General features: G+C 50.7%; 10 protein-coding genes across 10 annotated transcripts; 5 read left to right on the top strand and 5 right to left on the bottom strand.

Annotated features, from left to right (window-relative positions):
• Nucleotides 1-795: 795 nt before the first annotated feature.
• On the top strand, nucleotides 796-2,396 carry ALTATR162_LOCUS11844 (uncharacterized protein; the record flags this gene model as incomplete). Its single annotated transcript, XM_043319486.1, has 5 exons — nucleotides 796-1,062; nucleotides 1,116-1,382; nucleotides 1,429-1,861; nucleotides 1,910-2,302; nucleotides 2,359-2,396. The coding sequence occupies 5 exons, from the start codon at nucleotides 796-798 to the stop codon at nucleotides 2,394-2,396; spliced, it is 1,398 nt and encodes a 465-aa protein (XP_043175421.1).
• A 998-nt stretch (nucleotides 2,397-3,394) lies between these two features.
• Nucleotides 3,395-5,482, bottom strand: ALTATR162_LOCUS11843 (uncharacterized protein; the record flags this gene model as incomplete). The annotated part of the gene is made up of 2 exons (XM_043319485.1): nucleotides 3,395-4,762; nucleotides 4,823-5,482. The coding sequence occupies 2 exons, from the start codon at nucleotides 5,480-5,482 to the stop codon at nucleotides 3,395-3,397; spliced, it is 2,028 nt and encodes a 675-aa protein (XP_043175420.1).
• A 171-nt stretch (nucleotides 5,483-5,653) lies between these two features.
• ALTATR162_LOCUS11842 (uncharacterized protein) lies at nucleotides 5,654-6,508 on the bottom strand (the record flags this gene model as incomplete). The annotated part of the gene is made up of 1 exon (XM_043319484.1): nucleotides 5,654-6,508. The coding sequence occupies one exon, from the start codon at nucleotides 6,506-6,508 to the stop codon at nucleotides 5,654-5,656; it is 855 nt and encodes a 284-aa protein (XP_043175419.1).
• Nucleotides 6,509-7,950: 1,442 nt separating this feature from the next.
• ALTATR162_LOCUS11841 (uncharacterized protein) lies at nucleotides 7,951-9,032 on the top strand (the record flags this gene model as incomplete). Its single annotated transcript, XM_043319483.1, has 2 exons — nucleotides 7,951-8,170; nucleotides 8,221-9,032. The coding sequence occupies 2 exons, from the start codon at nucleotides 7,951-7,953 to the stop codon at nucleotides 9,030-9,032; spliced, it is 1,032 nt and encodes a 343-aa protein (XP_043175418.1).
• Nucleotides 9,033-13,131: 4,099 nt separating this feature from the next.
• On the bottom strand, nucleotides 13,132-14,481 carry ALTATR162_LOCUS11840 (uncharacterized protein; the record flags this gene model as incomplete). The annotated part of the gene is made up of 4 exons (XM_043319482.1): nucleotides 13,132-13,425; nucleotides 13,483-14,153; nucleotides 14,215-14,328; nucleotides 14,448-14,481. 4 exons carry the CDS (start codon nucleotides 14,479-14,481, stop codon nucleotides 13,132-13,134), a joined length of 1,113 nt encoding a protein of 370 aa, XP_043175417.1.
• Nucleotides 14,482-15,786: 1,305 nt separating this feature from the next.
• On the bottom strand, nucleotides 15,787-17,427 carry ALTATR162_LOCUS11839 (uncharacterized protein; the record flags this gene model as incomplete). Its single annotated transcript, XM_043319481.1, has 4 exons — nucleotides 15,787-16,146; nucleotides 16,196-17,054; nucleotides 17,110-17,266; nucleotides 17,319-17,427. The coding sequence occupies 4 exons, from the start codon at nucleotides 17,425-17,427 to the stop codon at nucleotides 15,787-15,789; spliced, it is 1,485 nt and encodes a 494-aa protein (XP_043175416.1).
• Nucleotides 17,428-17,760: 333 nt separating this feature from the next.
• Nucleotides 17,761-18,756, bottom strand: ALTATR162_LOCUS11838 (uncharacterized protein; the record flags this gene model as incomplete). The annotated part of the gene is made up of 1 exon (XM_043319480.1): nucleotides 17,761-18,756. The coding sequence occupies one exon, from the start codon at nucleotides 18,754-18,756 to the stop codon at nucleotides 17,761-17,763; it is 996 nt and encodes a 331-aa protein (XP_043175415.1).
• A 918-nt stretch (nucleotides 18,757-19,674) lies between these two features.
• ALTATR162_LOCUS11837 (uncharacterized protein) lies at nucleotides 19,675-21,378 on the top strand (the record flags this gene model as incomplete). The annotated part of the gene is made up of 1 exon (XM_043319479.1): nucleotides 19,675-21,378. The coding sequence occupies one exon, from the start codon at nucleotides 19,675-19,677 to the stop codon at nucleotides 21,376-21,378; it is 1,704 nt and encodes a 567-aa protein (XP_043175414.1).
• A 374-nt stretch (nucleotides 21,379-21,752) lies between these two features.
• Nucleotides 21,753-22,257, top strand: ALTATR162_LOCUS11836 (uncharacterized protein; the record flags this gene model as incomplete). Its single annotated transcript, XM_043319478.1, has 2 exons — nucleotides 21,753-22,119; nucleotides 22,175-22,257. The coding sequence occupies 2 exons, from the start codon at nucleotides 21,753-21,755 to the stop codon at nucleotides 22,255-22,257; spliced, it is 450 nt and encodes a 149-aa protein (XP_043175413.1).
• Nucleotides 22,258-22,740: 483 nt separating this feature from the next.
• ALTATR162_LOCUS11835 (uncharacterized protein) lies at nucleotides 22,741-26,548 on the top strand (the record flags this gene model as incomplete). The annotated part of the gene is made up of 3 exons (XM_043319477.1): nucleotides 22,741-22,859; nucleotides 22,915-24,762; nucleotides 25,549-26,548. 3 exons carry the CDS (start codon nucleotides 22,741-22,743, stop codon nucleotides 26,546-26,548), a joined length of 2,967 nt encoding a protein of 988 aa, XP_043175412.1.
• Nucleotides 26,549-26,607: the final 59 nt, after the last annotated feature.

Genomic DNA, 26,607 nt, shown 5'->3' with positions numbered 1-26,607 from the left:
TTACATGGCCGTATATGTTCGGTGAAACCGCGACGGCAAGGCCTAAAGGGCATTCATCTGGAGAGACTTGAAATCCAATTTGGAGATGGTGGTTTTTATCGAACAGGATGAACTTTGTGCTCGCCATTCATGGATGGTTGGTCCAGGTAAGTATACCGAATATTTGGTTCGGCCCTTTCGGCTAAGCGGCACATTGCGATGGCTGGAACGTGTTTCAACGGCGTTGGTGTTGGAAGGCCCATCCGGTTTTGGGCGTGACGTCAACGTAGCGCCTCATCGAGTGGCACAGCATTCCACCATTGCTATTGCTGTTCGCATAGCAAGCCGAACGGCGGTGCCGACAAAAGTAACAGCCTATCTTGCTCATTGAATTAAGGTTTGCACGACTTCGCGGGGTGATGTGCCGTGTTGGTACCTGCCAAGCCGATGAGACCACGATGGTTGACGCGGAGGCGCCGGGATCGCGCTCCCCACACGGCGTTAGAGGGTGATGTCATAACATCCTTCCAGCGACGTTTGGCGCAAGCTGGAACAAGCACTATCAATAATACCCTTCTTATGCAGGGACACTTCCACATAGGGTAAAGTGTCTCCAGTTTATGATGCGCTCTCCAACGCTACTACGCATTGGCGTCCCTCCAGTCTCGAAATCTTGGCTACCATGGTTTGACAGCGCGTCGAGTCTTCCCTCTTGTATGCTTGATTCTCTTTTCAGCACTTGTCTACATCCTCTTTCTCTCTCGAACTGTACAGCGATACCCTAAAAGCTCCGAAAGCTTTGAAAAATACGCAGTTATGGTTGGAACTAGGCGCAACATCCTCAATAGCCACAACAGCAACGGTGACATTCACAGCAGAGGCAATCTCAACGAAGTCAATAAGTACCAGCGCGTCGACCTGGAAAGTGGATATGGAGCGATCAATCCTGTCAAACCAAGGAAGCGATTTCGTGATGCTATCGACCAAACTCTGAGGGAGAATCGCGCCAATGAAATGAAACAGAAGTTGATCGATAACATCGACCACGAAGCGCTCGAAATTTACAGGAAAAGCGACGAGAGTGTACGTTGTATTCGTCTAACTCGCACACAGACCTGCTGATATCTGTTCTCCAGCTCAAAACCATAAAAAATAAGAAGGTACGCAACTTCTACGAGGAGCAGAACGAGCGCATAGACGACTGGGCCGAAGTCGACATGGTTGTTTCTTCGCTCGCCGACGATATTGTTGATAGCATGAATCCACGAGACACCGATGGCGACGGCGTAGCAGAAGACCGAGGACCACTGGGTATTAGTGGCGGGGATTTGGAACCTTTTCTTCCCGAAGAAGAGCGTAATCGACGAGCGAAATCTGCCAAACACGCGAGGTGGGCAATTAATGTAAGTCCTAAAGACAGCGGATGTAGCCAGAGCTGACGGTATGCAGATCAACGTCCTCGTAAACATTCTTCTACTCGCAGCCAAGAGTGTAGCGGCCATCTGGTCCAGCTCTCTGTCATTGATCGCATCCCTTGTTGATTCGGGACTTGACCTGCTCTGCACCGTCATTATTTGGACCACGAACAAGCTTGTGGGTTGGCGTTTGCAGAGTCTACGAAAAAAGTTCCCCATCGGCCGACGACGTCTCGAACCCATCGGTATTCTAGTTTTCTCCATCATCATGGTCATTTCGTTCCTTCAGATCTTGCAAGAATCTGTCAAGAAGCTCTTGCCAAGCGGCGATCACAGCGTATCTCAACTGCCGCCCGCTGCTATCTTCGCCATGGTAGCTACAATCGTCGTCAAGGGCACTATTTGGATCGGATGCGCAAAGGTCAAGACAACGCAAGTACAGGCGTTGGCTCAAGACTGCAAGACTGGTAGGCCCATGTCTCTCGAAAACTTAGTATAAGTACTAACAAACATAGACGTCTACTTTAATACGCTCTCCCTTCTTTTCCCGCTTATCGGCGGCCACGTCGGCGTCTGGTGGCTCGATCCTCTTGGAGCTGCTTGCCTTTCGCTATTCATCATCTATGACTGGGCTTGCACTTGCTTCGAGAATGTCACCCGTCTGACTGGCGAGGCGGCCAGTGACCGTGTTGAACGTAAGATGATGTATATGGCGTACCGCTTCTCACCCCTCGTCGAGGGCTTCAAGAGCCTCAAGTGCTACCACGCGGGTGACGGTGTCTGCGTGGAGATTGATGTGCTCATGAAGGAGGAGACACCATTAAGAAAGTGCCACGACATTGCCGAGACCTTGCAATATTGTCTTGAGGGCCTGGACGAAGTAGACCGCGCTTTTGTAACCATGGATTGTGAGTATTCTGATTGTGAGAAGAGTGGTCTTGGATATGACGCTAATGACCCACAGACACTTCGCAAGGTCCCACAGGGCATGCTGATAGCTAGATTCGTACCTTCGAGCGACTTACATCTGGAATTGTTGTCGATGTTTTAGCATAGCTTGCATGGCGTTTGGTCAGTATTATGCATACTTGGGTTATTTTCATCGATTTCAGCGTATTAGCATTTCCGATTAATACAAATATCCAGCAAGCGCTTGCGTCCCTATGCCATCACAGTGTTTTTCACACACTGCTTTTGCTTTTGGAACGAGAAGCGTGTTGTGGTTGACACACGGATGAGATGATCCAACTCACAAAGGCTAATACCCGAAATGCCCCCCTCACCTACAGCAAGTCCAGATCCGTAACATCTCCTCTCTCCCTCTTCACCAACATCAACACAATCTCCAAACAAACTTTGCCTACCCACACTACTATTTCCGACTATGGCCCTGCCCCGTGGCTGATCCACACACACGGAGGGAACTTCTCTTCTGCCACGTTTGAGAATTCTGGACGAGCGCGCAGTCTCCGGAGACGATGGCTTACGATGCGATGGATGAACATATGCGGGTTGAGTCGGAGTGGACGGCGAAGACGATGTGTCTGGAGCATACGACAATGTAGAGCAACAGGCGGCTGAGGAAGTGGAGGGAGTATAAAGAGATCGCGAGCTGGCGATAGCGATAAGTCGACAACTACGCAGTTCTCGTGTCGATATCATTAACCTTTAAAGAACCTTGAGTAGTAGTGAGTCGAGCTCATGGTCCGCAACGATCGCTTTCGTTTGAACTGCTGGATTTGCCCGGGTATCGTCGATCCAACGCCAAATTGTACAAACCTATCCCTGTAGACTGCTACGAGGGAATCAGAAACTAAATTACAGACACAAGTGTGTGCCGTGTGAATCATCAGAAAGACGACAACGCCCACCAAAGGATACCCGCCATAAGTCGCGCTTCTAACCCCGAAGCCTCAATCACGACTCAGCTTCATAACCTCGTTGCGACCAGAGTCATCAGCTTGACGCGTGGTCTTCTCCTTAATCGCAGCACGCTCTTTTTACTCAGTGGGCTGCTCTCGAAAGCGCTTCAGAGCTGGCTCCTTGCTTCCCGGTACATGTGTCTCACCATCATCCATCGCATCAACGCCTATCTCTTTCGAAGCCTTGTCATGATCGTCAGAGATAGCCGCGATGTTGCGCTTGGCCTTTGATGAAACTGCAGGACCGGATGCAGTTGCTCGACCCGTAGTCATACTCTTAGCAGCAATCCGATCAGCAACCAACTTCTTCATGTTGGCCCTATCGCTCCAGTATTGCTTCTTATCCCTCATGTATGGCCAGTAAGGCATCTGCTTCGTATTTACGGATTGGTCGAAGAAACCAAGCTCTTCTGTCTTCGCAAGGTCCCTCATCTCGTCCCATGTCAGGCAGCCGTTTGGGTACACTTCCTTCATGAGCTCAAAATTGGTGGCGGAGATGCGCCTGAAGAGCGGCCCAAGCTCTTTCTGGCGGTCGGCGCAGGTTGCATACGCGGAGAGCGTTTCGTTTTCAGCTTTCACATGTTGAGCAATCAGTGCTTCTTTGCACGTCCAGACTAGAAGTTCGCAACTGGAAGGCCTGCCATCGTCGACCAGGTTTTGGATCACCTCAATAGTCCATTCGATATTCACCCTCCTCCGCTCGTTACTGTCGAGACCTTGGAATCTGGGATGTTTGATAACATATTCTATCATGACGTCGATGTCTGATGATTTTTGCCATGAGAGGTGGAACATGATTGCAAACAAGGTCGAGACTTCGTCTTTGTTACGTGTCGTCTTCACTTGTGCATCAATCAGCAGTTTAGTCAATCTCTCTTTGCTCGATTTTGGCTCTGGTGTTATCGATTCTCTTCTCGTGAGGTTGGTCGAAAACCCTGCAGCGCCGGCGTTGGTCATCTGAGGAAGGGTGGGGAGATTGGTTGGCTGCGCAATGATAGTGGGAGCTGCTTGAGATAGGTTAGGTGGCGTGATTAGGTTGGCCGGCTGCGCAGTACCATTGGTAGGGGGTTGAGAGATACCAATCTGGTTGTTTGTATGCAGAGGACTGCCCATGTTCAGCACGCCACCAATCTGTCGCTCTTGCCGCCGTCTAGCATTCTGCACCTCATGTGCGTACTTTTCCAGCCTGTTAAACTGTGCATTGTTCAATAGCTTGTCTTGGGACGGCATCCTCATGGCGAGATCGATGTCTCTAGCCAGCTCAGCTGCAGACCCTGCGTTGCGAATGAAGTCGAAGATCTTGTCACAAACCTGGTTCCTGTGTCTTTCCTCGATCATCTTCGGAAGAGCCTGTCGAAGGTCGTTGTGAAGATCAGGGATCTCTATAAGTAGAGCGTTGGCCTTTCCGTTAGCCCAATGATTGCTCGGGTTTGCTTGCGCCTTTGCCTTCGCTCATGATTGAATAGTACTCAGAGTACCGTCTGAACCGAGAAATGATGAAGTCACTGAAGGTTGCCTAACCGAAGACAGAAACATTGTTGGAGCCAAAGGAAATCTGGACGTAGATCGCTCGGAGCGAGTGGTAGACGATGTGATGGTAGAGGCTTCAGAAGCACTGCAACCGGATGCGATTGTAAATTGCGCTGGTGGGGGTGCGTCAGTCATGTCCTGATCCTTTATTTCGACGAGAAGAGTACTGGACGGAGCTACATTCGATTGGGTAGTAGAATCTAGTGTAACGTTCGCTGGCGGAGGTGCATCGGGCATGTTCTGATTCTCATTTTGCACAAATTTGGTAGCGGGCGGAGTGAAAGTCGGTTGAATAGTGATCTGGATGTCATCCATCTTGTCTTGTCCGATGTTGGTGCCATGAGTAGAACCAGGCGAGGTCTCTACTCCATCCATAGCTTGAGGAAGTATTGCATGCGAGTCTGTGGTGCCGACTTGCCGGGAACGAGCAGGTTCCGGAATACAGTCTTCCATTGCATCGCTCTGCAAGGAGACTCCATGGGTGGCGGGCGGCCCATTAGTATTGACATTGCGGGTTGTGGCGTCTACCAGCTGTGTCGCTTTGGTAACGATGGGCTGGGCCTCGGAGCTCACGGCGTGTACTTTTGGAACAGTTTGTGCTCGATGTGTCGGTGTTGTACGCTGCACCACGTTCATACTTGATGTCGCTAGTACTGATGTTCGCAAATCCGGTGTAGCGTCAGACCTAAATGCGAAAGCCATAGATGTTTGTTTCGGGGTAGCCAAAGTAGGTTCAACGATCTGAGTGACGAATGCCGGAGCTGCAACAGTGCGCGGGGATGCTACAGGGCTCGCACTGCGCGTGACTTATATGACGATGTTCATGTTTTGTCGAATGAGCGCGCCCGAATGGCTCATGTGAAAGACAGTGGGGGTGCGAAGATTGTTGATGAACTGGGCCAGGCTTTCTTCACTGCGGCAGATCATGTCGAGATAGCGAGTGAGGCCTCGAAGTCGCACGATGTACAGACGGGCTCGGTCAACAAAGACAGGAGTCGTGCCGAAGTTCGCACACTCGCGCTCTAGTATGAGACCGAGCATAAAGCGGGCGACTGGGCGCTCCAACAGCTCTCCGAAGCTGGTATTCTTGACAAGATGGCTGAAGGTTTTCATCGCGACACGAATCGTTTTCTCGAACGCACGCCCAACGCGAAGCGCACGACCAAAGTTCCTCACTTTGTCAACAATAGGGCACACGGAGACGTCTCGCAGTGGCAGATATGTCGAAGGAGTGCCGCGATGCCCAAGGAGCTCGACCATATCGGGGGACGACAAAGCCTGCTGGAGCATCGCGCAAGGGGTCGAGCGAAAGCTACTCAGGAAGTTACCTTGGAATAAAATCGTGGTCGGAGGAAGGGGAACAGGCAGGAATAGGTATCTTCTGCATCGCGAGGCCCCGGCTGCCGCTTTTGGTGTAATGTCTTGAGCTCCATAAGATAGCGGTGAGAATGGAGAGCGTGAGACACTCTGGAACTTTTGCAAGAAGACATCCATATGCTCTGCGGTAACGCGATGAGCGTGGTACGCGAGCGCCTCGGCAATCTGCTGAGAATAGATTGTGACCTGCTGCTGGAGCTCTGCTTCCAGACGAGGGAGTAGGGAGTTCTCGAAAAGTTGTTGCTGCGACTCATTCATTCTGACAAGCGGGAAGTCGCTTGCCATAATAAATGGTAATTATCGAAGTTGCTGGGTATGATGGCGGGTGATCGGGTAGCGGTTGGATTGCAACGTACGGCGGAGCACTGCGCGGGTGGGAGTTGCTGAAAAGACTAGAGCAAAAGCTATGAATTGCAAAGAACAATGGCGAGTCGCAATTTATAAGCGAGCGCTCAATGTAGCTTTAGAAAGTGAAAGGGAGAGAATCGCTCTTAACGCCAAGCCATGAAATACACTGCGCACCTCGCAGAACAGGTGACGCTCGGAGACCGCATCATCCCACCTATGCAGGAGCCCCTGAAGACATTGAGTGTCATCCTTTGATAGAAGATAGAGAGGAAGTCAAGCCATAGCCTGTCGAACTGCTGAGAACATGCCACCGTTATCGTTTCACTTCTTTAATGTAACGAAATACGAAGACATATGAAGGCTGGAAATCAGAACTGAGGAATGATACACTTCGAAAGAAACAAGATAATGAGATAAGTAAGACACTTGAGAGGTGTTTCCGCTCATACACGGGCGAATGCGTGGTTTGAGTAGGGTTGTTGACAGCCAGCTTTGGCCGTAAGTACTTGGAAATCATATACTCAATTTAAAGCCTGTAAGGGCAGTCAGTTATATACCTAGTCCAATATCGGCAACAGTAGTTTAGCATAGTCAGTCAGTTCCTCTCGCCATTTGGTGACATATACAGTAAGACACGGGGTCTAATTGTTGTCAGTTCACCTACAGGAACTTTATCACTTTGATGCTCTTGAGATCGGATACGTGGTGATGAATGGCCAAGTTTAGAGATGTCGTCGTCGCGCGGAAAGATTTTTGAAGAGCGTGGTTGGAAGGACGCGTCGACGTCTTGTTGTGAATCGGAGCATTGCGTCATGTCTGAGTAATGAAGTGTCCTTGAGCTGAAGCGCGTCGCGTCCCTCGCCCACAAGCACCATCAAGGGTATAGCTCTGTAGAACTTACAACCTTTCAACAATGGACCCCACCTGGTTGATCTACAGTTTATTTTGGGTTTGGATGTTTCGTATATTACGATGTCATAACGCTAAACATAGCGATTCTCACCAGCCGCATGGCATGGCTGGGGTTCGCTTCAATCTCCCTGCAACAGCCACGCCGATGCGTCAGCCGACGCTGCACGATACCTTTACGACCCAGTACTCCGATACACAATCCTGATTCGTGCGCTTCTCTGACCTATCTAGTATTCGCAACCGTACGTGAACACCATGTAGTACGAAAATAGCGGCATGTCGTGACGCTAGATCGGATTCAGCACGGGACACTACGCTTACACATGCTGATGTTGCACCGATGACTTCTATGTCGCATAATCCGTGCAGGCAATGGGAAGATCAGAGGTCTTGTATCTACGTGGTATAACGCAATGTCTCCAATACCAGTCAACGTTCGAGTGCAGTCACACAGCGATTTCGACACGATGTCGAACAATACCAATGCCAATGGCATTACCGGCGCCAACTTCGACATATATGGTGCCAACCGTGTACTTCCCCGGGCAATGACTGCGTTTACAGCTATTGCCTGGTACAACTCGATCGAGATACTCATCCTCATCTTCGTCATCTTCAGGAGGTACTCTGGTCTGTACTTTTGGAGTCTGATAGTCAATGCGATCAGCATTGTGCCATATGCGACTGGTATGGTGAGCCTATTGAGTCGAAAACATCATAGCTAATGGAGTCTCTAGGAGCATGGATGAAGCAAAATAACGTTGCGCATAATCCCTACGTTTACAACACCCTGCTCACACTCGGGTGGATCTTCATGGTTCCTGGGCAGTCCATGGTACTGTACTCTCGTCTGCACCTGATCTCGCCAAATCTCAAACTCCTGCGATTCATCTTTTGGGTGGTCGTTGTCTCAGCAGTCTGTCTCTGTGTACCTACCACAACGCTAAACCTACGCCAATATACCAAGCACCCAGAACCATACACGCGCGGCTATATGGTCATGGAGAAGATACAGATGACTCTCTTTACTATTCAAGAGATCTCGATCTCTTGCGTCTATCTTTGGGAGACCCGCAAGCTTATGCGCGTCATCTTCGACGGTAAAGCCAGGAAGTGGATGTGGCAGCTCGTCGTAATGAACGCCCTCCTGCTGATACTGGATACTGCGTTGCTCACAACAGAATTCCTCGATCTGTATATGATACAGACAACCTTCAAATCTCTTGTATATAGTTTCAAGCTCAAGATTGAGTTCGCAGTGCTCAGCCAGATAGTCCGCGTCATCCAAGATCGTGCGCAGTCTAGCCGCTCCATCGTCACGCTTCCATCGGATCCAGGGCGCCAACTTCACGTAGGAAAACCGATATCAAGTCAGATTTCAGAGGTGGAGGACATGCAGCGCAATGTGCCACTCGAGTGGCGGTTATCGAGAGAAACTACAGCTTTTGTTTCGCCAGTCGCGCTCACTACAACGAAGAAGCACGACGTCGAAAGTGCTAGGTGCAGCGTTATATCTATTGACGCGATGTATCCTGGAAGATTGGGATGAATGCAGGACTAGCATCGTTTGGACAAGTGAATGATGAAAATTGGCCAAATGGATTAACGAGTAATGTCAACCATCATTTGCGACATGATAGTCGACCCCGACAGACCCATTCCCACCGCGGCTCCCACTACTGGCCATCATCTTCGCGTCCACCAAACAACGCATGACTCCGCTGCCCCACCGCCCTCTTAAAACTGGCTGTCTTGGCGTCGCCGAATAAAGTCGGGTTAGTGTTCCATAGCGACAAACATCGGCTACCTGGTAATCCATCACGTTAACGCTGGTATTGTCTTAGCAAATTTCAAGAGCTTGGTAATCTATCACGTCGGTGTTGACGCCATCTCACCAGGAGCAGCCGGTCCGCTAGGTTGCCGGCTCACCGGATGATCAACGTTCTTGTAAGATGTGCTAGGAGTATTGTATCATCCTGAAGGGTCTAAAGAATTCGCACAACACCTGCACACTAGGTCTAGACATCGTGGCAATGACATAGCAATGTATGCAGGTTCCACCATGAGGATTGCCATAACCAGCAGCTGCACCGATGATGCTGTACACACCGTTCACTACATTGATCCTGATCTCTCATCTTAAGAAAGGTCACACCTGATATTTCTCAAAATTGTTGAGGATCCAGCAGTTAATACAAAACCTGAACAGGATGTACGTTTTCCAAAAGAAGATACTGAAGACCTCTTGAGGATACACATACACCTACTATGTGGTCGACGGCAACAAATCATTGCCGACACTGGTTTTTCATCATGGCTGGCCAGACCATGCTACAATGTGGAAAGATGTTGCCACTGGTCTTCGCCCAACGAACCACCCTATAATTATCCCCAACAACCTTAGTTACGACGGTATGGATAAGCTAGTTAGTCCTGCTGAATATCGCTTTGACCAGATCACGAAAGACATTTACGAAATCATTGACAATAAAGGTAAGTTAAGTAAGATAGTGTTCGCAATGCCAAGATGTGATCTTTGGCGTTCGTGCGCAAGGTGTTAAAGTGTCACCGCAGTCTGGCAAAATCGATAGATCCTCGGTTTCTATAGGGCGCGACGGCGAGTGCTTTGGCAACTGTTTTTTACCCAGCATTGCCTCGGAATCCTAGATCGGTAGATGGCGGTTCGACTTGAATAGTACCACAAAGCAGGGTGTCCTTAGTATGGTCGTGCAAGACTAATTTGCTGCACACGACCAAGAATCTCAAGATTCGCCGTTGATTGTGAAGAGTCTACAGGCTAACTCGAAGACAGTACCCGAGCATACATTCGGTCCACTGCCACTCCATCAGATGATTTTGATCGTGCGAATGGGCAGCGCCTCGATAAAATCGCCAAATATCTGAGTCTTTTGTAAAGTGGTCATCTCCGACCGATGAACAGCTTTGATGCTCATGAATCCCACTCTTTCGAAGACGCCATCGTTGACCTCTCGAAGGATGAGCCCCTTGTAAGAATGGGAATAAGAGTTTGCAACCAAGATAATCGGCAAAACGACGAAGGTATCTCCTACCTTGACCGGCTGATCACCAATGATCCAATCGAAGTCCACCCCTCCCATCCAATCGTCCAGTTCAAACATCCATAAATGGGCGTGGGACGATTTACATGCAGGAATCTAGTCGACACGGGTCGTACGATCTCTCTAACCGAATCGTGTATATGTGACCCTCCAAGGTGATATTAGCGTTCGAGACTTTCCCAACATGAGTCGGTCCAATTTGCGCAAATGAGAGGTCCACTAGTCTGAGGGATGGTTAGAGTGATCCGATAGGCCATTGAATTTGCGCTTGTACGGATGGCCACGCTCATGTTGGAGAGTTGGTTTGTGGAGGCCGTGCATGGGGCTTGTTAGACAGAGGTATCCAACAGAGATCGAGAGTAAACTGCTCGTCCACATACCAGCAATGTATATATCGTCTTGGCGTAGTTGCATCTTACGTTCAACTATAGCAGCGATAGCCGGCAAGCGATCGCTTGCGTAGGTCAGGGCCAAGCCAGAATATGCCTCTACCATTCTATGCCAGCGTTTGACCGGATCTTCAATGTTCTCAAAGAGGCTATAGTCACTAGTATCGTGCACTGAGTAAATTCCACGGTAGGCCATCCCACTTTCTGGGATGAACAAAGCCGGACATTGCCAATACATCTGAGAACAAGATTAGTCATTTCATGTACTTTTCTCGCACGAGCCAAAAGTAGCACAATCTCCCAATTTGGCTTCAATTTTAAATTCATATAATCGAGATCACTTTTACAGCCCTAGGCTGCAGGTCCTTAAAGGAGTGTGGGTATCGATGGCTTACCTGATCTTTGCCGAAATGAACCATCCGCGGCGAAGAAGTCGCTCTTGGTACACCCAAGCTCTACTTAGAAGTGGGAAAGACACTGAGGAAGAACGTGGGTAGGGAAATGTGGGAGCTATTTCCCGTACGTAGAGTTCGTGGTCTCTCAATTTTCTGGCTTTGTATCGTTCTCGATCAGACGCAACAAACCACAGTCGCTAAGAGCAGCTTACAGCAGGCGTCGATCCAGATAAAGCGAAGACCAAGCCTTGCACATAGGCAGACGGCATCAGCAAAGGTCTTCGGCAGTTGATCGATGAGCATGCCGTCCATTAGACAACTGGAAGTTGTCTTGTCTAGCTTGAGTGTTGGGCCTGATGGGCCCCAACAATGATTAAGACAAGCGTACATGGCTGGTATTCTCAAGCGCTCGCGAAGATAGACATACGCGCCATCTATTTCAAGAATTCGTTTTGGCAATTGGCTGACCTTGCTTCCGGGACAAGCCTCATGATGCTCAATACAGGTTTCGATCCAACTGTGCAGTGTTTGGAGAGCCTAGTCTGAAGATGTGTCTTCTGACGGAAGTATCTTGGTGGGAAAGGGTACTTCTTTGATTGAAATAACGTGAGAGGTGTCTAGTTGTTGACCTACAGGAAGTCAAATCCCGTTTGTGTCGTTGGTTCTTTCTATGTGCGAGCCCTCTCCTGGGAAGCCAATAGATTTGTGGATCTGTTCGTAGTCTGAGGGTTGTATACCCTTGTCAGGTATTCTTGACCATTCCGGCCATCGAAAGCAAACAGAGTGCTTACCTTTCAACTAAAATAGCTCCAACTCCACAAAGGGTAGTTCGTTATTGTACTGATAGGCCTGAGGAGACTGCTTTGACTGGTAGTGAACGCGTATGGGTTGAGATCTTGATAGCACAGCAATTTCTATGATGTTTTCCATTGATAGTCGCCCGCTACTATAGCTGGTGATAGCATCAAGTACAAGGCTACAGTCTTGGCAAGCAGCCGCTGCTCCAGCTCGGAGTTTTGTAATGTTTGTTTCAACATCATACATTCTCCAATCTGTAGCAAGCAGGTGGCAAGGCTTATGGCCTTCGTTATCATTTTTGTTATTGGTGATCGAGGACAGACCAGCCGTGAAATCCTCCCACGGGTCCACGGATCCACTTTCTAGAGATTCGACATCCATTTCTATCGGGTAGCATACGCTCGGAACATGAAGGAAACGAACAAAGTGTAGGTTAATCAGTAAAGAAGTTCATCTTATAGCGTGCAAGTAAGGAGGAGGATGCCAAGAGGTGGGGCAGCGTGCATTCTCCCTGCAGCGCGGGTGGTGCATCTCTGTGGCGCATGCTGGCAAAAGTCTCCGAAGCTGATGGCTGAGGCATAGGCGGGTGCTTGTGTCCGCTGTTATTGAAGGGTTGATGGCTGGTGAATGTAAGTGGGAAGGATGAAGCTCCGAGATGGACGCGCTAAGTACCGTTAGTCATCGTTCTTTCGCTGGGGAAGGAACAGTAGCAGTCTTCACACATAAATAAACCACATGTTGCGCAATGTAATGAGTCGTTGATTCGTCTATCATAGACGCGTTACTTCATGTATCATCTTCTCGTCTCCACCAGTATGCCATTCCTCCCACCTCCCAATTCGTAATCAAGATATCAAAACTCCGCCAACGCCTTCGTTTCGCTCGCTTCGAGCTTATGTAGGCTTCTGCCTGGTGTAAAAAGAATAAGGAAATGCAAAAAGATATACGAGAATCAAAGTCGTCCATCACCATGCCCAATCTGTCCACTATAGTATTTCCTTCAACTTCTCCTTCTGTGCGCTTGTCAAGCTTGTTGGGAACTTGATCTTTACGCCGACGATGAAGTCTCCGCGCTCTGTGGGTTTCTTAGATTTGGGCATGCCCAGGTTGGGGTATCGTTCTGTCCAGGTGGGACCTGTGGGACCGCCGCTGCCGACGCTGAGTTGTTTGCCGTCGATAGTTTGGACGGTTCGGCGCCATCCTGTGAGGGCTTCTTTGAGGTCGATTTCGATGGTGTGCTTGACGTCGTCGCCTTCGCGGGTGAACATTGCGTGGGGTTTCTGTTGGTGTTGTTAGTAGAAGCTTCCGCATGGAGTTTAAGAAGAGTTCAGACTTACCTCAGAGACGATGAAGTGCAGATCCTGTGTTCCGCCCTCCACCTGGTCGCCCACATCTGAGAACTTGATCTTACTGCCTGCCTTCAACCCCTTCTTGATCGGCACTTCCAGAATCCGGTCTTGAGTACTTTGCTTGCCGGTACCCTGATCGTATGTCTTGCGCTTAATCTTGAGCTTCTTGGTGGTGCCATTGTACAGCTCCTCCAAGCTCACTGCAAGCGGCTTCTCCACAACTGTGACTTCAGGCTCTGGTGCTCGTCGTCCGCCCCGGAATCGGCCGCCCTTTGCACCTCCTCCACCACCGCCGCCCATGCCACCCATTCCGCCAGGCATACCGCCCATGCCGAAGCCGCCGAAGTCAAAGTCATCGCCGCCGCCGCTGTTGCGCATGAACTCGCCAAAGATATCGTCAGCGTTGGAGAAGTTGAAGCCGTTTCCGCCACCGCCTGTCGAGAAGTGGAACGATCGTGTGCCGCCGGGCATGCCACCAGCTGACGCGAAGGGGAAGCCTCCGCCGCCACCGCCTCCTGCGCCTGCGAATGGGTTTCCACCAGCACCTCCGGCATCTTCAGGATGTGGTACGCCGCCGCGTAGTATGAATTCGAGACCGTATTGATCGTATGTCTTGCGCTTCTCAGGGTCGGAGAGGATCTCGTAGGCTTGCGAGCATTCTAGATGTGCTATTAGTATGCTATATTTTCTCTAAGTGAACTAGAGATGTAGTGTACGTACCTTTGAACTTCTCAGCAGCTTGCGGATTGTCCTTGTTCTTGTCGGGATGCCACTTCAGCGCCGCCTTCCGGTATGCTTTCTTGATCTCATCTTGCGTTGCGGTTTCCGATACACCTAGAAATAAGTCAGCAAGAGTTAATGTGCCTACCCGAGTCCTCGAGCATTCTGGGCCCTGGCATACCCGCTTTCTAGCAGAGCAAGGTGGTGGAGGGGTATATCCGAGGCAAACGTACCTAATGAATCGTAGAGCTTGGACTCCTTGACCATCTTGAAGTCCGGTAATTACAAGAGGAGGGTATCACGTATATGCACAATCAGTGTTCGTGAATGTCTTGGGTCGTAGCTTATGAGGTTGGGTCGCATTTATCACTCGAGCTTTGGATGTCTCTCCACTTGCCAAACGGCGCTAGCGGTGACGTCGAGCCCTGACGCGGAGCGAAGAAAGCGAAGGTTCGAGAAGCTTCAACAACAATACCATATCTACACAATCACAATCACTGATGTCGTGCATCATGCGTTTTAACTCAAAATTAGAAACCTGAATTTGTATCACAGGGGATGCATCGAATTGATGTCCACGGGTACCTAGCAATGTGCTGTCGCGTTCCACTCGACGTGCGCTTGCTGTTCCTCGTGGTCTTCCTTGACGCGCCCCGCTTTTGCAGTCCGAGAAGCTTCACTTCTACACAGTAGCACGTCGCAGCTATCATGGACTTACAATGCATAATATTAGACGACTTCATCATCAATTTCCGAAAGAGTATGCATGTACAACTACATACTGCGGGGGCAGGGTGATTAGGAAATACGCTTGCGTTCCGATCATCCTATCCAGAGTTGCATGATAGCGTTGTGTTGCTAGTAATAGCGTAAATACCCTCATAAAACCCTGGGTAGCAATGCATGACATTAGCATAGCTCCATGGTCATGGACGTGACGGCCACATCGCATGTCTTTGAGCCCTTGTTTTGCTCCATGTACGGCCGGGACTATTACACATCAGCAGCAATGGCATCGACAGCACAACGATTCAATGACAGCTCATAGGCACAGCGTATTAGCTTCTCAATGCTATTGACCCACTGACTTACTGCAAGCGTACCTCAACATAGAGCCTAACTCCACCAGCGATGGTTCGATAACTCCATGGCCATGGTCTGGTCAAAGTCCACCTAGTATCTCATTGAAGACTCTTCGGACTTATATCAACAGCTTACGCGAGCATGAATACATAGTACACAGATCACTGCAGGTTAGCAATGACCATGAAGAAGAGTCAGAAAGATGAAGTTTAAACAGTGAATTGAACATGTCTAGCAATAAGCTATATCGCACGTCAACACGCAATCGACCACCTTTGTCGCAGAAAGCTTCAACGCGCCAAAAAAACGCCGGCATGCCCATGATCCCTAACGCCATTTTCCGGTATGCTACATTTGAAGAAGCTGGTATCCAAGGATAGAGTAGTAGTAACTATGACATGTACACTTTTTGGTGTACAGCGCTTGTACAGGCAACAGCGATGAGCGCTGTCGCTTTTTTCGGACGTCCATCGTTCAGATATTGATCGTTTAGTCGGAGTCGCTGTCAGAATCACCCTTGCTCTTCTTCTTGTCCTTCTTGGCGGCCTTCTTCGCAGCCTTCTCTTCCTTCTTCTTGCGCTTGCGCTCGGCCTTGTCTTCATCGCCCTCGTCATCACCGTCGCCACGGCTCTTGCGCTTCTTGCTCTTCTTGTCGGCGGTTTCAGCTTCCGCCTCAGCCTCTTCAGCAGGGGCGAGGCCGGTCGCGGGGACTGCAGGAGCGGCGAGAACCTCAGATGTGGATGTGGTCTCAGCAACTGGTGCAGAAGCGCCATCGACGTCATTCCTGTTAAAGTCCTTGTACTCGGTGTTCCACTTTGCAGGGGTCTTGTCGTTGGGACGGCCAAATTTCTGGACATGTCAGTATAGCACTCGCAAATCTAGTGTGTTGATCACTTACGTCGAGAGTGCCAGCCTCCTTCATCTTCTTCTTCTCGGTGGCAACTGGGCCCATGCCCCACCTCCTGGGGTAAAGGTCGCGCTCCATAATGACACGCTTGATCTTCGCAACAACACCGTGGTCGCACGATGACATCTCGACAGCTGACATTTGCGCGTATGCGAGCGCGATAGCCTCACCCTTGGTGGTCATGAGGACAACCTCCTCGTGGATCTCGATACCCTTCTCGAATCGCAGCAGACCGGGAAGCATGAGCTTAGCACCATAGCAGATGGCGTTGACAGAGCTGTCCTTGACAACGATGCGCTTGTAGCTCATCAAAAGACTCTCGAGAGGTGCGATGACCTTGCGCAGGTAGGCCTCGTCGCGGTTGTTGTCGTGGAGCCATTGGGCATCGAGAACATCGTGCAGAGTGACCAAGTCCTTCGTCTCGTCCATAGCTCCAGACCTGACACGGCGCAGCTCCTGCATGTGGGCGCCGACACCAAGCAAAAGACCTAGATGCACGCACAGAGTACGGATGTAGGTTCCAGCCTCGCAGCTGACCCAGAAGACACCGAGCTGCCTCTCATTGTCAAACTCGTAGAGCTTGCTCTCATGAATAGTTCGGATACGAAGTTGACGCTTGACGGCGGAAATGAGCGGGGGGCGCTGGAACAGAGCTCCGGTGAGCGTCTCAAGGGCACGCGCAAACTGTGCCTCGCCTCCGGGAAGCTTGTCGTGCATGCGGATGACACAAACATACTCCTTTCCGGCTCCCTGTTGAGACTTGACAAGACGGGTGGCGCGATCAATGCAGACGATGAGGCAACCGGTGACCTTGGGGTCAAGAGTACCACTGTGACCAGTCTTCTCGACTCTTTAAGACATGTTAGCTGAATGTGCATAGAAATAGTCGCGAAGTGTCTTCCTACCTCAGCATGCGCTTGATCCATGACACGACTTCGTGCGAGGATGGGTTGGAAGGCTTGTCGAGGTTGATGACACCTGAGCTAATGTACGACTTGAGGTCTCGCGATAGCGGTGCGCATCCGTTGGGGATGGGAGTGTAGTGCGATGTGCGAACGAGCACTGTACGCGCATTAGCAGAGCATTCTGGAGCTATGGGAAAGCTGCAGCATACGGTCGCTGTAGTTCTTGAGCAGCAGCGGCCAGTCGCTGGTGTCGATGGCAGGCGCAGCCGCCGCTGGCTTGATCACATACGCGTCGGGGTCGGTCTGCACGAGAGCCATGGCGATTATTGTGTCGGTTGGTGGTGTTGCAATTGGCGATGCGATGTTCTCGAACTTTTTCGCAGTATTTTCGCGGCGTCCAAGCTATTGGACGCATGGACCACCCCCGACGGAACTTCTGTCGGGCCGTCCTCTAGTCTGAACACGCATCAGCAGTGCGACATGGCTGGCCTATAATATCTAGTAGCGCGACAGTAGTCATACGGCATGTCACGGAAAAATGCCAGGTGTGAGAGTTGTTATGAATTTATTGCATTGTTTATACAGAAGGTAATCCAGACCAGTAGAATGTGCCTATTCTGCATAGAAACTATTGCTCAGTGACTAGCCTTCTTAGTTCACTACCTGTCCATGCTCGTTACTATGTAAAGTAGTAATATCCCCACTGCGGACCCCCTGATTGTTGTTCAATATCTCATTGTGTCCGGTACTGCGCAAGGTGGTTCCATCCATCTTGCCATCGAGGCCGCGTTGAACACCAGGCTCAATTAGACTGCCTTCGCTACCATGTACATCTGGCCAGAACGCCTCCTCGGCGTCGAGCAGCGCTCTCCAAATGGGATCCGCCCTAGCCTTGACCTCTGCCCATCTTCCATCATCGCGACCAACGGCGTCGCTTACACCCTCATTGAGGATGCGCTCAAGTTGCTCAACAAACATGAGAAAATCGCGATTTGACCAGTTGGGAATAAACTCTCTGCGCATTGCACCACCGTCTTGGTCGTTGTCGTAGTTTCGAGGAGAAGACTGGGCGTCTTGTCGGCGAGCCCAGGACCAAGCTTCGTAATATACCTTCTCGGTTGACCATAGCAAGATGGCACCTTCGAGCCAAGGTATGAATGTGTTCGGTTGTTGGGAAGCAACACTAGCAAATAGCGCTTCGTAGCGACGAAGACCCTCCGATTTGACGTTCTCCTGTAGCGGCGAGGGAGGGAGGTCGATCTTGTAGATCTCAGCAACTTCTTGAAAGAATCGAAGTTCCCTCTCTCCATTCTTAATACCAGACTCTAACCACGCGATGAACCGCGTCGGAATGTCTGGCTCATCACCAGGTGTAGTCGTCGATTTGTGTGTATTGCGGATGAGGTTTAGAGTGTTGCTGATAGTGGCGAGGTAACCTTGAAGGTACTGCCTGTCGTTTGCAAGCCACTGTGCGATCAAAGGTTTTGGGAGGGTACCCTTTGCAGCACGCTCGAGGAAGGGGTGTCTCGTAACGCGGAGCAGTTGTTCATGGTTGATGGCGAGGAGATGAGTTGTGACCGCCCAAGGGGCGTTGGTGGGGTCGATGTCGCTCTTGCTCGCCCAGGTTCCGGGGTGGTGGTGAGACATGGTAGATATCGCTCTCGTAGGATCTGTGATATCTGTATTGAACGGTGTATATATTCAATGAGGTACATGATGGGAGTCGGGCGGGGTAGCAAACTACTTATATGCTACAGGCACGATGCTTGCCAAGCGAGATGATGGCTCCGAGGAGACACAATTACGTGTTGAGGCTGAGGGTACAAGGAGCGTGAAGGTGTTGCCAAGGAGAATTGATGGTGTTATAGGTGCACGCATGACGTCGGCCCGGGATAGTCGGAGTTTGGGAAGCCCTGAGTGGTGCGAACCATGGCAAACCACAATCTAGAATCCCAACTCAGAACTTGGCAATGGAATTCCCAGCGGAGCTCTTGGCAATGTGAGGTTTACACGCGCTAAAATACTTGTTCAAACCAAAGTTTGTGGCTGAACCATGGCGGAGTACTTGGCGCATGACGATGCCGCCACCTTGAGCTGCTGCTGGTGTGATCGTATGAGTGCCCCGGACAAAATTCGGGCAACAGTAGAAGTATGTATGATCATGCAAGCAAATGCCCAGTCAATGAACATCGTGCTTGCTAGCTGACACCAGTATCATGACAGCCGCCTGACGATTATATGAGCATCGTCTTGCGTGGACGCACATTACACTTTCACACATGACATGTCGTGGTGCGTAAGACGAGCGGGGTATGGAGAACCTAGGCAAAACTCTAATGTAAGCCTTGAGAATACTTGGAGTGTTGAGAGACCTTAGTAATGGCATCGATGATTATGTTGCTGAGATGAGAAAGTAGAGACCTCAATGGGTGAGAGTAGTCCCGACGGCTCGGTCGCCTATCTTAGCGCGGCGCGTCATACTGCAGCCTTCACCTCGAACTTTCTCGCGACCAGCTATCGACTCACCAGTAACTTGAGCCACCGTGCTATGCATACAACACGACAATGGATTTCTCTGCCGACGACGAAAACGCTCTCAAGCAATATCTCCCCAGCGAATTTGGAAAAAAGGATGGCTCTGTGAACGTCGAGGCGCAAATCGAGCGCGCGCGTAGGCCAGTAGTCGATGAGAGCAAGCAGGGAAAGAAAGAGGCCGGCTCGGACGAAGGAAAAGATTCAGACGACGACGATAGCGATATGAGCGATGAGGAGGACGAATACCCGGTTTCTCACGAATTGATCGTCAAGACGCACGACCGCGCAGTCACGACGATTGCGCTCGATACATCTGGCACGCGGCTGGTGACCGGAGGGAATGACTGCACTCTCAAGCTGCATGATCTGAGTGCGCTGACACCAAGTACTATCCGCGCATTCAAGACGGTGGATCCCTTCACCACGAAGCCCTCGCAAACCGCCGAGTCGCATTCGATACACCAGGTACTCTTCGGCCCCCACTCTGGAGGACAGTTCCTGTGTATCACTGCAACATCACAGGCGAGACTGTTCAGCAGAGATGGAGAACTTATATCAGAATTTGCTAAGGGCGACATGTACTTGAGGGACAAGCACAACACAAAAGGACACACGGCTGAAATCACGAGCGGCGCATGGCATCCGACAAATCGCGACCGTTTTGCTACAGCAGGCACAGACAGTACGGTGCGGATATGGGACGTGAACAAGAGGATGAAGCAGGAGGAAGTCATTGTACACAAGTCAAGAGCTGCTGGTAGCGCAGGCATGACAAGAATGACAGCTATTGCATGGGGCGCTGCGGCTGAAGGAGGAAGCAGTATGCTGGTGTCAGCGGCACTAGACGGAAGTTTGGTCATGTGGGGTGGCGAAGGTCCATACCACCGGCCGACAGCAGAGATTAAAGAAGCACATGCAAGGGATACATGGACGAGCGGATTGGATATTAGTGCAGATGGCAGACTGGTTATAACAAGAGGAGGAGATGACACAATCAAGCTGTGGGATACGAGGAAGTTCAAGACGCCCCTCAACACCACGTCACATCCCTCAACGTCTTCACAATATCCCACATCAAACATCAAGTTTGCGCCCAACTCGCAAAGCATAGTCACAGGATCGGAGACCGGCCATCTACACATCCTTAACCCAGCAACTCTTCGCCCGGAGCTTGTTACACCAGTGACCCCAGGCTCTCCGCTCATCACTGTCAACTGGCATCCTAGGCTCAATCAGATTATCACAGGTTCAGCCAACGGCCAGACGACAATCCTCTTCAACCCTAAGCTCTCCAATGCTGGCGCTCTCACCATTCTCAGCAAGGCACCGAAGAAGCGACATCTGGACGATGACCCGTCTCTCACCGTAGACATGGATCCGCTCGGCATGGCCGGTGAAGCACACGATCCCTCTGGCAACGCAGCCTCGTTCTCTGCGCGCCATCCCACCATCGGTCTCACAGCATCAGGCAAGAGCAGAGATCCACGGAGACCGCATATTCCAGCTACGACACCTTTTGCGAAGTCAACGCCTGATCAGAAGTATGTTATGGAGCAGATCGAAGGCAGTGATATGAGAGACGAGGACCCTCGGGAGGCGCTGCTCAAGTATGCACTGAAAGAGGGAGAGAAGGCTGTCTTTACGGGTGCGTGGGAGAAGACTCAACCAGTTGGCATCTACAAAGATTATGATAGTGAGGAGGATGAGAGGGAGAAGAAGAAGGCGAAGTGGTAGTCGAAACGGGACTGAGCCCGCTAGATGAGACTCTATAAGGGACTTGGAACGCCTAGAAGAGGCATTTGGATTACAAAAGCATATACCCGATAGCAAAAGAGACTATAGAGCAGTTAGGCTATTCCCGAACGCACGTGATGACGACTGGTAGATCACTGAGATGATGTGCAGATGAACGACAGGGACGCACGTGTCAGCGCCCCTTAGCGTCCAAGCCCAACTTGGCCCAAACCGCGTCGCGCCCCATTCCACATCAGCAAACGCAAACAACCCCACCCGCCAACATCGCAACAACCTCCACCCCACAACCGCCAATTCGACCGCTCGTCAAAAAGAACGCAACCCACTAATTCCGCCACAAAACGATAGCGACGATGTTCTCCTCCACCTTCCGCGCTGCGGCTCGCGCACCCACTTCGGTCTTCACACGCAGCTTCTCCTCCACCCGCCCCTCGCAAATCGCGCGCATGACCGTCATCGGCCGTCTAGGTGTTGCGCCAGAAGAAGTCACCGTATCCGGCGACAGGACACTAGTACGATATGTAGTTGGAACGAGCTATGGTAAGGGCGAGGACAAGAAGACAAGCTGGTTCCGGATTGCGAGTTTCGTGCAAGGAGCGCAAAAGGATTTCCTGATGAACGTGCCAAAGGGATCGATGCTCTATGTTGACGCTGATGCGCGCATGGAGACGTACCTTGACAGTGAGGGCAACAAGAAGAGCAATTTGAGCTTGGTTGCACGTACGTTTTCGAGAATTAGGTGAATTGGGGGGACGTAATGCTAATTCTGATATAGGTAACTTCGATGTCTTGTCTCGCCCTCGTACCGAGGAGCCCGAGACTAACGACGAGGGCCTTATCCAGGAAGCTTCTGGTTAAACGGACAGTTTTGCCTGGTACCTTGTTTATCATGATCCACAACGGCATTTGTTCTACAATATTTCTGAGTTGCACACCTTGTGTACTGAACAGAGGGTTCTCGAGGGAACACATCTTTGCGCGGCGCTGTGGGATCTCTTTATGGGTTTTCTCTTCACGATATCTGAATGTACGACTATGGACTGAAGTTCACTTTGTATGATCTCAACTCTAAGAGTGGCGTGGCTCGGATCTTTACTGGATGATACCTTTTTTCTTCAGAACGCATGGATTCATACCTACGTCCAATATAATCATGGTAAGAAGATCCTCAGTGTCACTGCGTCGAATTTTCGAGGCGTAGATTGCGCAGCTTGAGTATTGCGTCTCTCCAGACTGCCCACCGGTGCACGGACGTGATGCGGCGAACGAAAGACCTCCGAGTTGGCCCACCTCAACTTTTTGTAGCACGACGTCTGAACTTCAACACAGCAACTTTACATAATGCACAGAGTCGTGCCCTTACCAGCGCGTCAGCTCTGGGGCCATGCGCCTCGTGTACGGTCGTTAAACCGCTTCAATCGCCGCCCACGCACATTTGCGACAGTGTCCGGCGCAGATCGGTACGCCACTATACTCTTACACCTCACCACTTAACCAATTCTGACTCTCACATAGACCATACGATGTAATAGTAATCGGCGGCGGCCACGCAGGCTGCGAAGCCTCCGCAGCAGCAGCCCGCTCTGGCGCACGAACGGCCCTTATCACACCCTCAGTCCACAACCTCGGTGTCTGCTCCTGTAATCCTTCTTTCGGCGGTATCGGAAAAGGCACTATGCTTCGCGAGATCGATGCGCTGGATGGTGTCGTGGGTCGCATCGTGGACAAAGCGGGTGTGCAATTCAGGGTACTGAACAGGAAGAAGGGGCCTGCGGTGTGGGGACCCAGAGCACAGATTGATAGGTCGTTGTATAAGAGATATATGAAGGATGAGATGCTGGCATACAAGGGGTTGAGTGTTGTGGAGGGCAGTGTGGCGGATATCATCGTGGACAGGACGCAGGAGGAGGGATCCAAGGGCCAATATGGGAAGATTACCGGAGTGAGGTTGGAGAGTGGGGAAATTATACCAACGGGGAATGTGGTTATCACGACTGGCACGTTTCTTGGTGGTGAAATACACATTGGGCTTGAGTCATATCCGTCGGGTCGTATGGGCGAAGCTGCGACCTTTGGACTAAGTAAGAGTCTGAAGGATGCCGGTTTTACAATGGGAAGATTGAAGACAGGGACACCACCACGTTTAGACGGGAAGACGATCGACTACAAAGTTCTGGAAGCACAAGAGGGCGACGACCCACCCATGCCATTCAGCTATATGAACGAGCGCGTACAGGTTGAGAAGCAACTACTGAATCACGAGACACGAACGAACGAAGCAACGCACGACGTGATACGAAACAATCTCGACAAATCGATACACATCCGCGAAACTGTCAAAGGACCTCGATACTGCCCTTCATTAGAGTCGAAGGTGATACGCTTCGCCGATAAGACATCACACATCGTTTGGCTGGAGCCGGAAGGTTTCGACAGCGATATGATTTACCCCAACGGGATCTCCTGCACAGTTCCCGCAGACGTACAAAATACTATGCTCAAGACTATCAAGGGACTTGAGAACGTGACCATGTTGCAGCCTGGTTATGGTGTAGAATACGATTACGTTGACCCAAGACATCTCCGCTCTACACTCGAGACGAAGAACATTTCAGGGCTCTTCCTGGCAGGCCAGATCAACGGTACGACCGGCTACGAAGAAGCAGCAGGCCAGGGTGTGATCGCTGGTATCAATGCCGGCTTGAAGAGTTTAGGGAAGGAAGCCATGGTCTTGACTAGAGCAGACGGATACATCGGTATCATGATCGACGACCTCATCACAAAAGGCGTCTCGGAACCCTACCGCATGTTCACCTCCCGCTCCGAATACCGCATGTCCGCCCGCGCCGACAATGCCGACACCCGTCTCACAGCCATGGGCCGCGCCGCCGGCGTAGTTGGCGATTCCCGCTGGAAAGCCTTTGAAGACGAAGCTGAACAAATGGCTACTTTGACACAAATTATGCAGTCCAAGACTATGGGATGGACAGATTGGAACAAAGAAGGTTTCTCTGTAAGAAACGACAGCACAAAACGCTCCGCCTACGATCTCCTCCGTCTACCAAACACTACCCCATCAAGCCTCGCAAGTCTCCTCCCCGAGATCAAAGACTTCGCCCAACGCATAAAAGACCGCGTACATATCGAAGCCACATACGCGCCCTATGTCGCTTACCAAACCGCCTCACAAGCTCGGTGGCTCAAAGACGAAAACCTCAAGTTGCCGCTTGATCTTGACTACGAATCTATCTTTGGGCTGAGTTTCGAAGAGAAGAGGGCGTTGGAGGTGGCGAGACCGGAAAGCGTGGGTATGGCGAGACGCGTCGAAGGTGTCACGCCGACGGGTGCGCTGAGGTTGCTGCAGTATGTTAGGGGTGTGGGGAAGGAGGAGAGGCAGGCTAGGATGAAGGAGGAGATTGAAGCGAGGAAGGAGAGATATAGAGGTGCGACACCGGGGTTGAGCATGGAGGGGTTGTAGGACAGGTGCCTGTGGAAACAGGAGTTGTGTATTATATGGCATTGGGCGGCGTTTTTCTATACACAGGGCGTGCTAGGATAGGCTTAACATGTGGGCGGCAAAAAGGCTAGAGAGGAGAGGAGAGGGATGTTGGCATATCCAATCATGCTAGCTTTGGTGGCAGTGTTGATGTCGGTCTACCACGCCTCCCCTACTTTCTCGCATGGCGTCTAAGTATATGATATGCGACTGTTGCGCATTTGCACGTTCTTCGTATCTCAATCCAGCCTTCCCATCTCTACCACCTTATTTTCCAGCATCTCAGAACCTCGGTCACATAGCGGATATGCAAAGATGGATTCAGAACACACCGAACGTATTGGTGGAAACGGTAGATGGATCTGTAATCCTGCCGGTGATGATCATCGTGCAAAGGCCTTGTGAATTCATTTTAATGCAACTTTCTCGCTTGTAAGAGCAGGAATATAATATATTTTTCCTGAACAGAATCACTTCACGATTGCAGATGATAGAAAGCAACAAACACGCTCAACCCAACCCAACCCAACCACATTCATCTCGATGGCCTCTGAACCTACAAAATAGCGCAAGGATCGTTCCCAACTTTCTGTAAATAACACTACATACTAGCAATGTCGTGACATTCGGACCAGAACTAACACGTATGGCAGGACCATGGCTCTCGACACAGTTATCGTGTGCGTCGGCGAAGCAGATACAGCTGTCAACATCTCCGTCTACCGCGATCATATGTCCGCTCTCTCGCCGTACTTTCGTAGCGCGTTCGATGGTTCTTTCAAGGAGGCCACTGATCGCTTTCTGTCCTTGTCAGATGTCTCAGAACAAACTTTCCGTATGTTTCTGCAGTGGGCTTATACACAGTTCAATCAGCAGTCATGTAGCACATCGGTTCCTGAACCTGTGTCACTCCTCGGGAAATCAACAACAGAGGCCCCGGACATATCCATCACGGTTCATGGAGAGCTCAAGACCGCAGAGAGTACGAGAAGCAGCCCAGACACAAAATGCCAGCCGGCTTGTATGCCAGCACTCGACGAACCAGGCGTCTATCACAAGTCAATGATGACCAAAGAGATGAATATGTTATGTTATGGGAACTCAGAGTGGTTGGATAATTATCAACTGATGCTCGGTTCTTTCCTCCGCCTTTACATCTTCGCCGACAAGTATAACGTGCCTCAACTACGAGACGACGTGTTGACTGCCTTAGTCATGCAGTCAATTGCATGGAATTGGTTCCCCGATATTGAACGAGACCTGCTCACGTTTGCGTACGCAAATCTGCCACCGTCGTCCAAGTTCATTCGCTTTTTAGTCCTTACCACAGCTTACGGTTGGCTCTCGAGCCCTGGGAAGAGCTGCGCTACCACACTGCGGACGATGAAGGAAATGCATGAAGACTTTGCCTTCGATGTCGCCGTTGTGCAGGCCGAGAGATGTAAGGATATGCTGTGGCCGGAAGCAAAGGAGGGTGCCCAGTTTTGGTCAGCGGACGCTATGCCCCATTCTTGCGTCTTGCACGAGCATCTAGTCCACGACAAGGAGCAGTGTCGAAAACGCATTCGCGACCACTCGCATATCTTCGCCGCGCTAATCGATACTTGCACACAAAATGCCTTGGGCATGACAGAGGAGCGTGACGGGGAATAGGCGGGGAAGGCATTCTCGAGTATGCGCTATAGCACACGGAAAATGACCAACAGATTCGT

This window comes from Alternaria atra (assembly GCF_907166805.1).
Source record: "Alternaria atra isolate CS162 genome assembly, contig: 37, whole genome shotgun sequence".
In the NCBI taxonomy this organism is placed as follows: Eukaryota; Fungi; Ascomycota; class Dothideomycetes; order Pleosporales; family Pleosporaceae; genus Alternaria; species Alternaria atra.
Note: the sequence above shows the minus strand (reverse complement) of the source record. Positions and strands in the feature narration are given on the sequence as shown.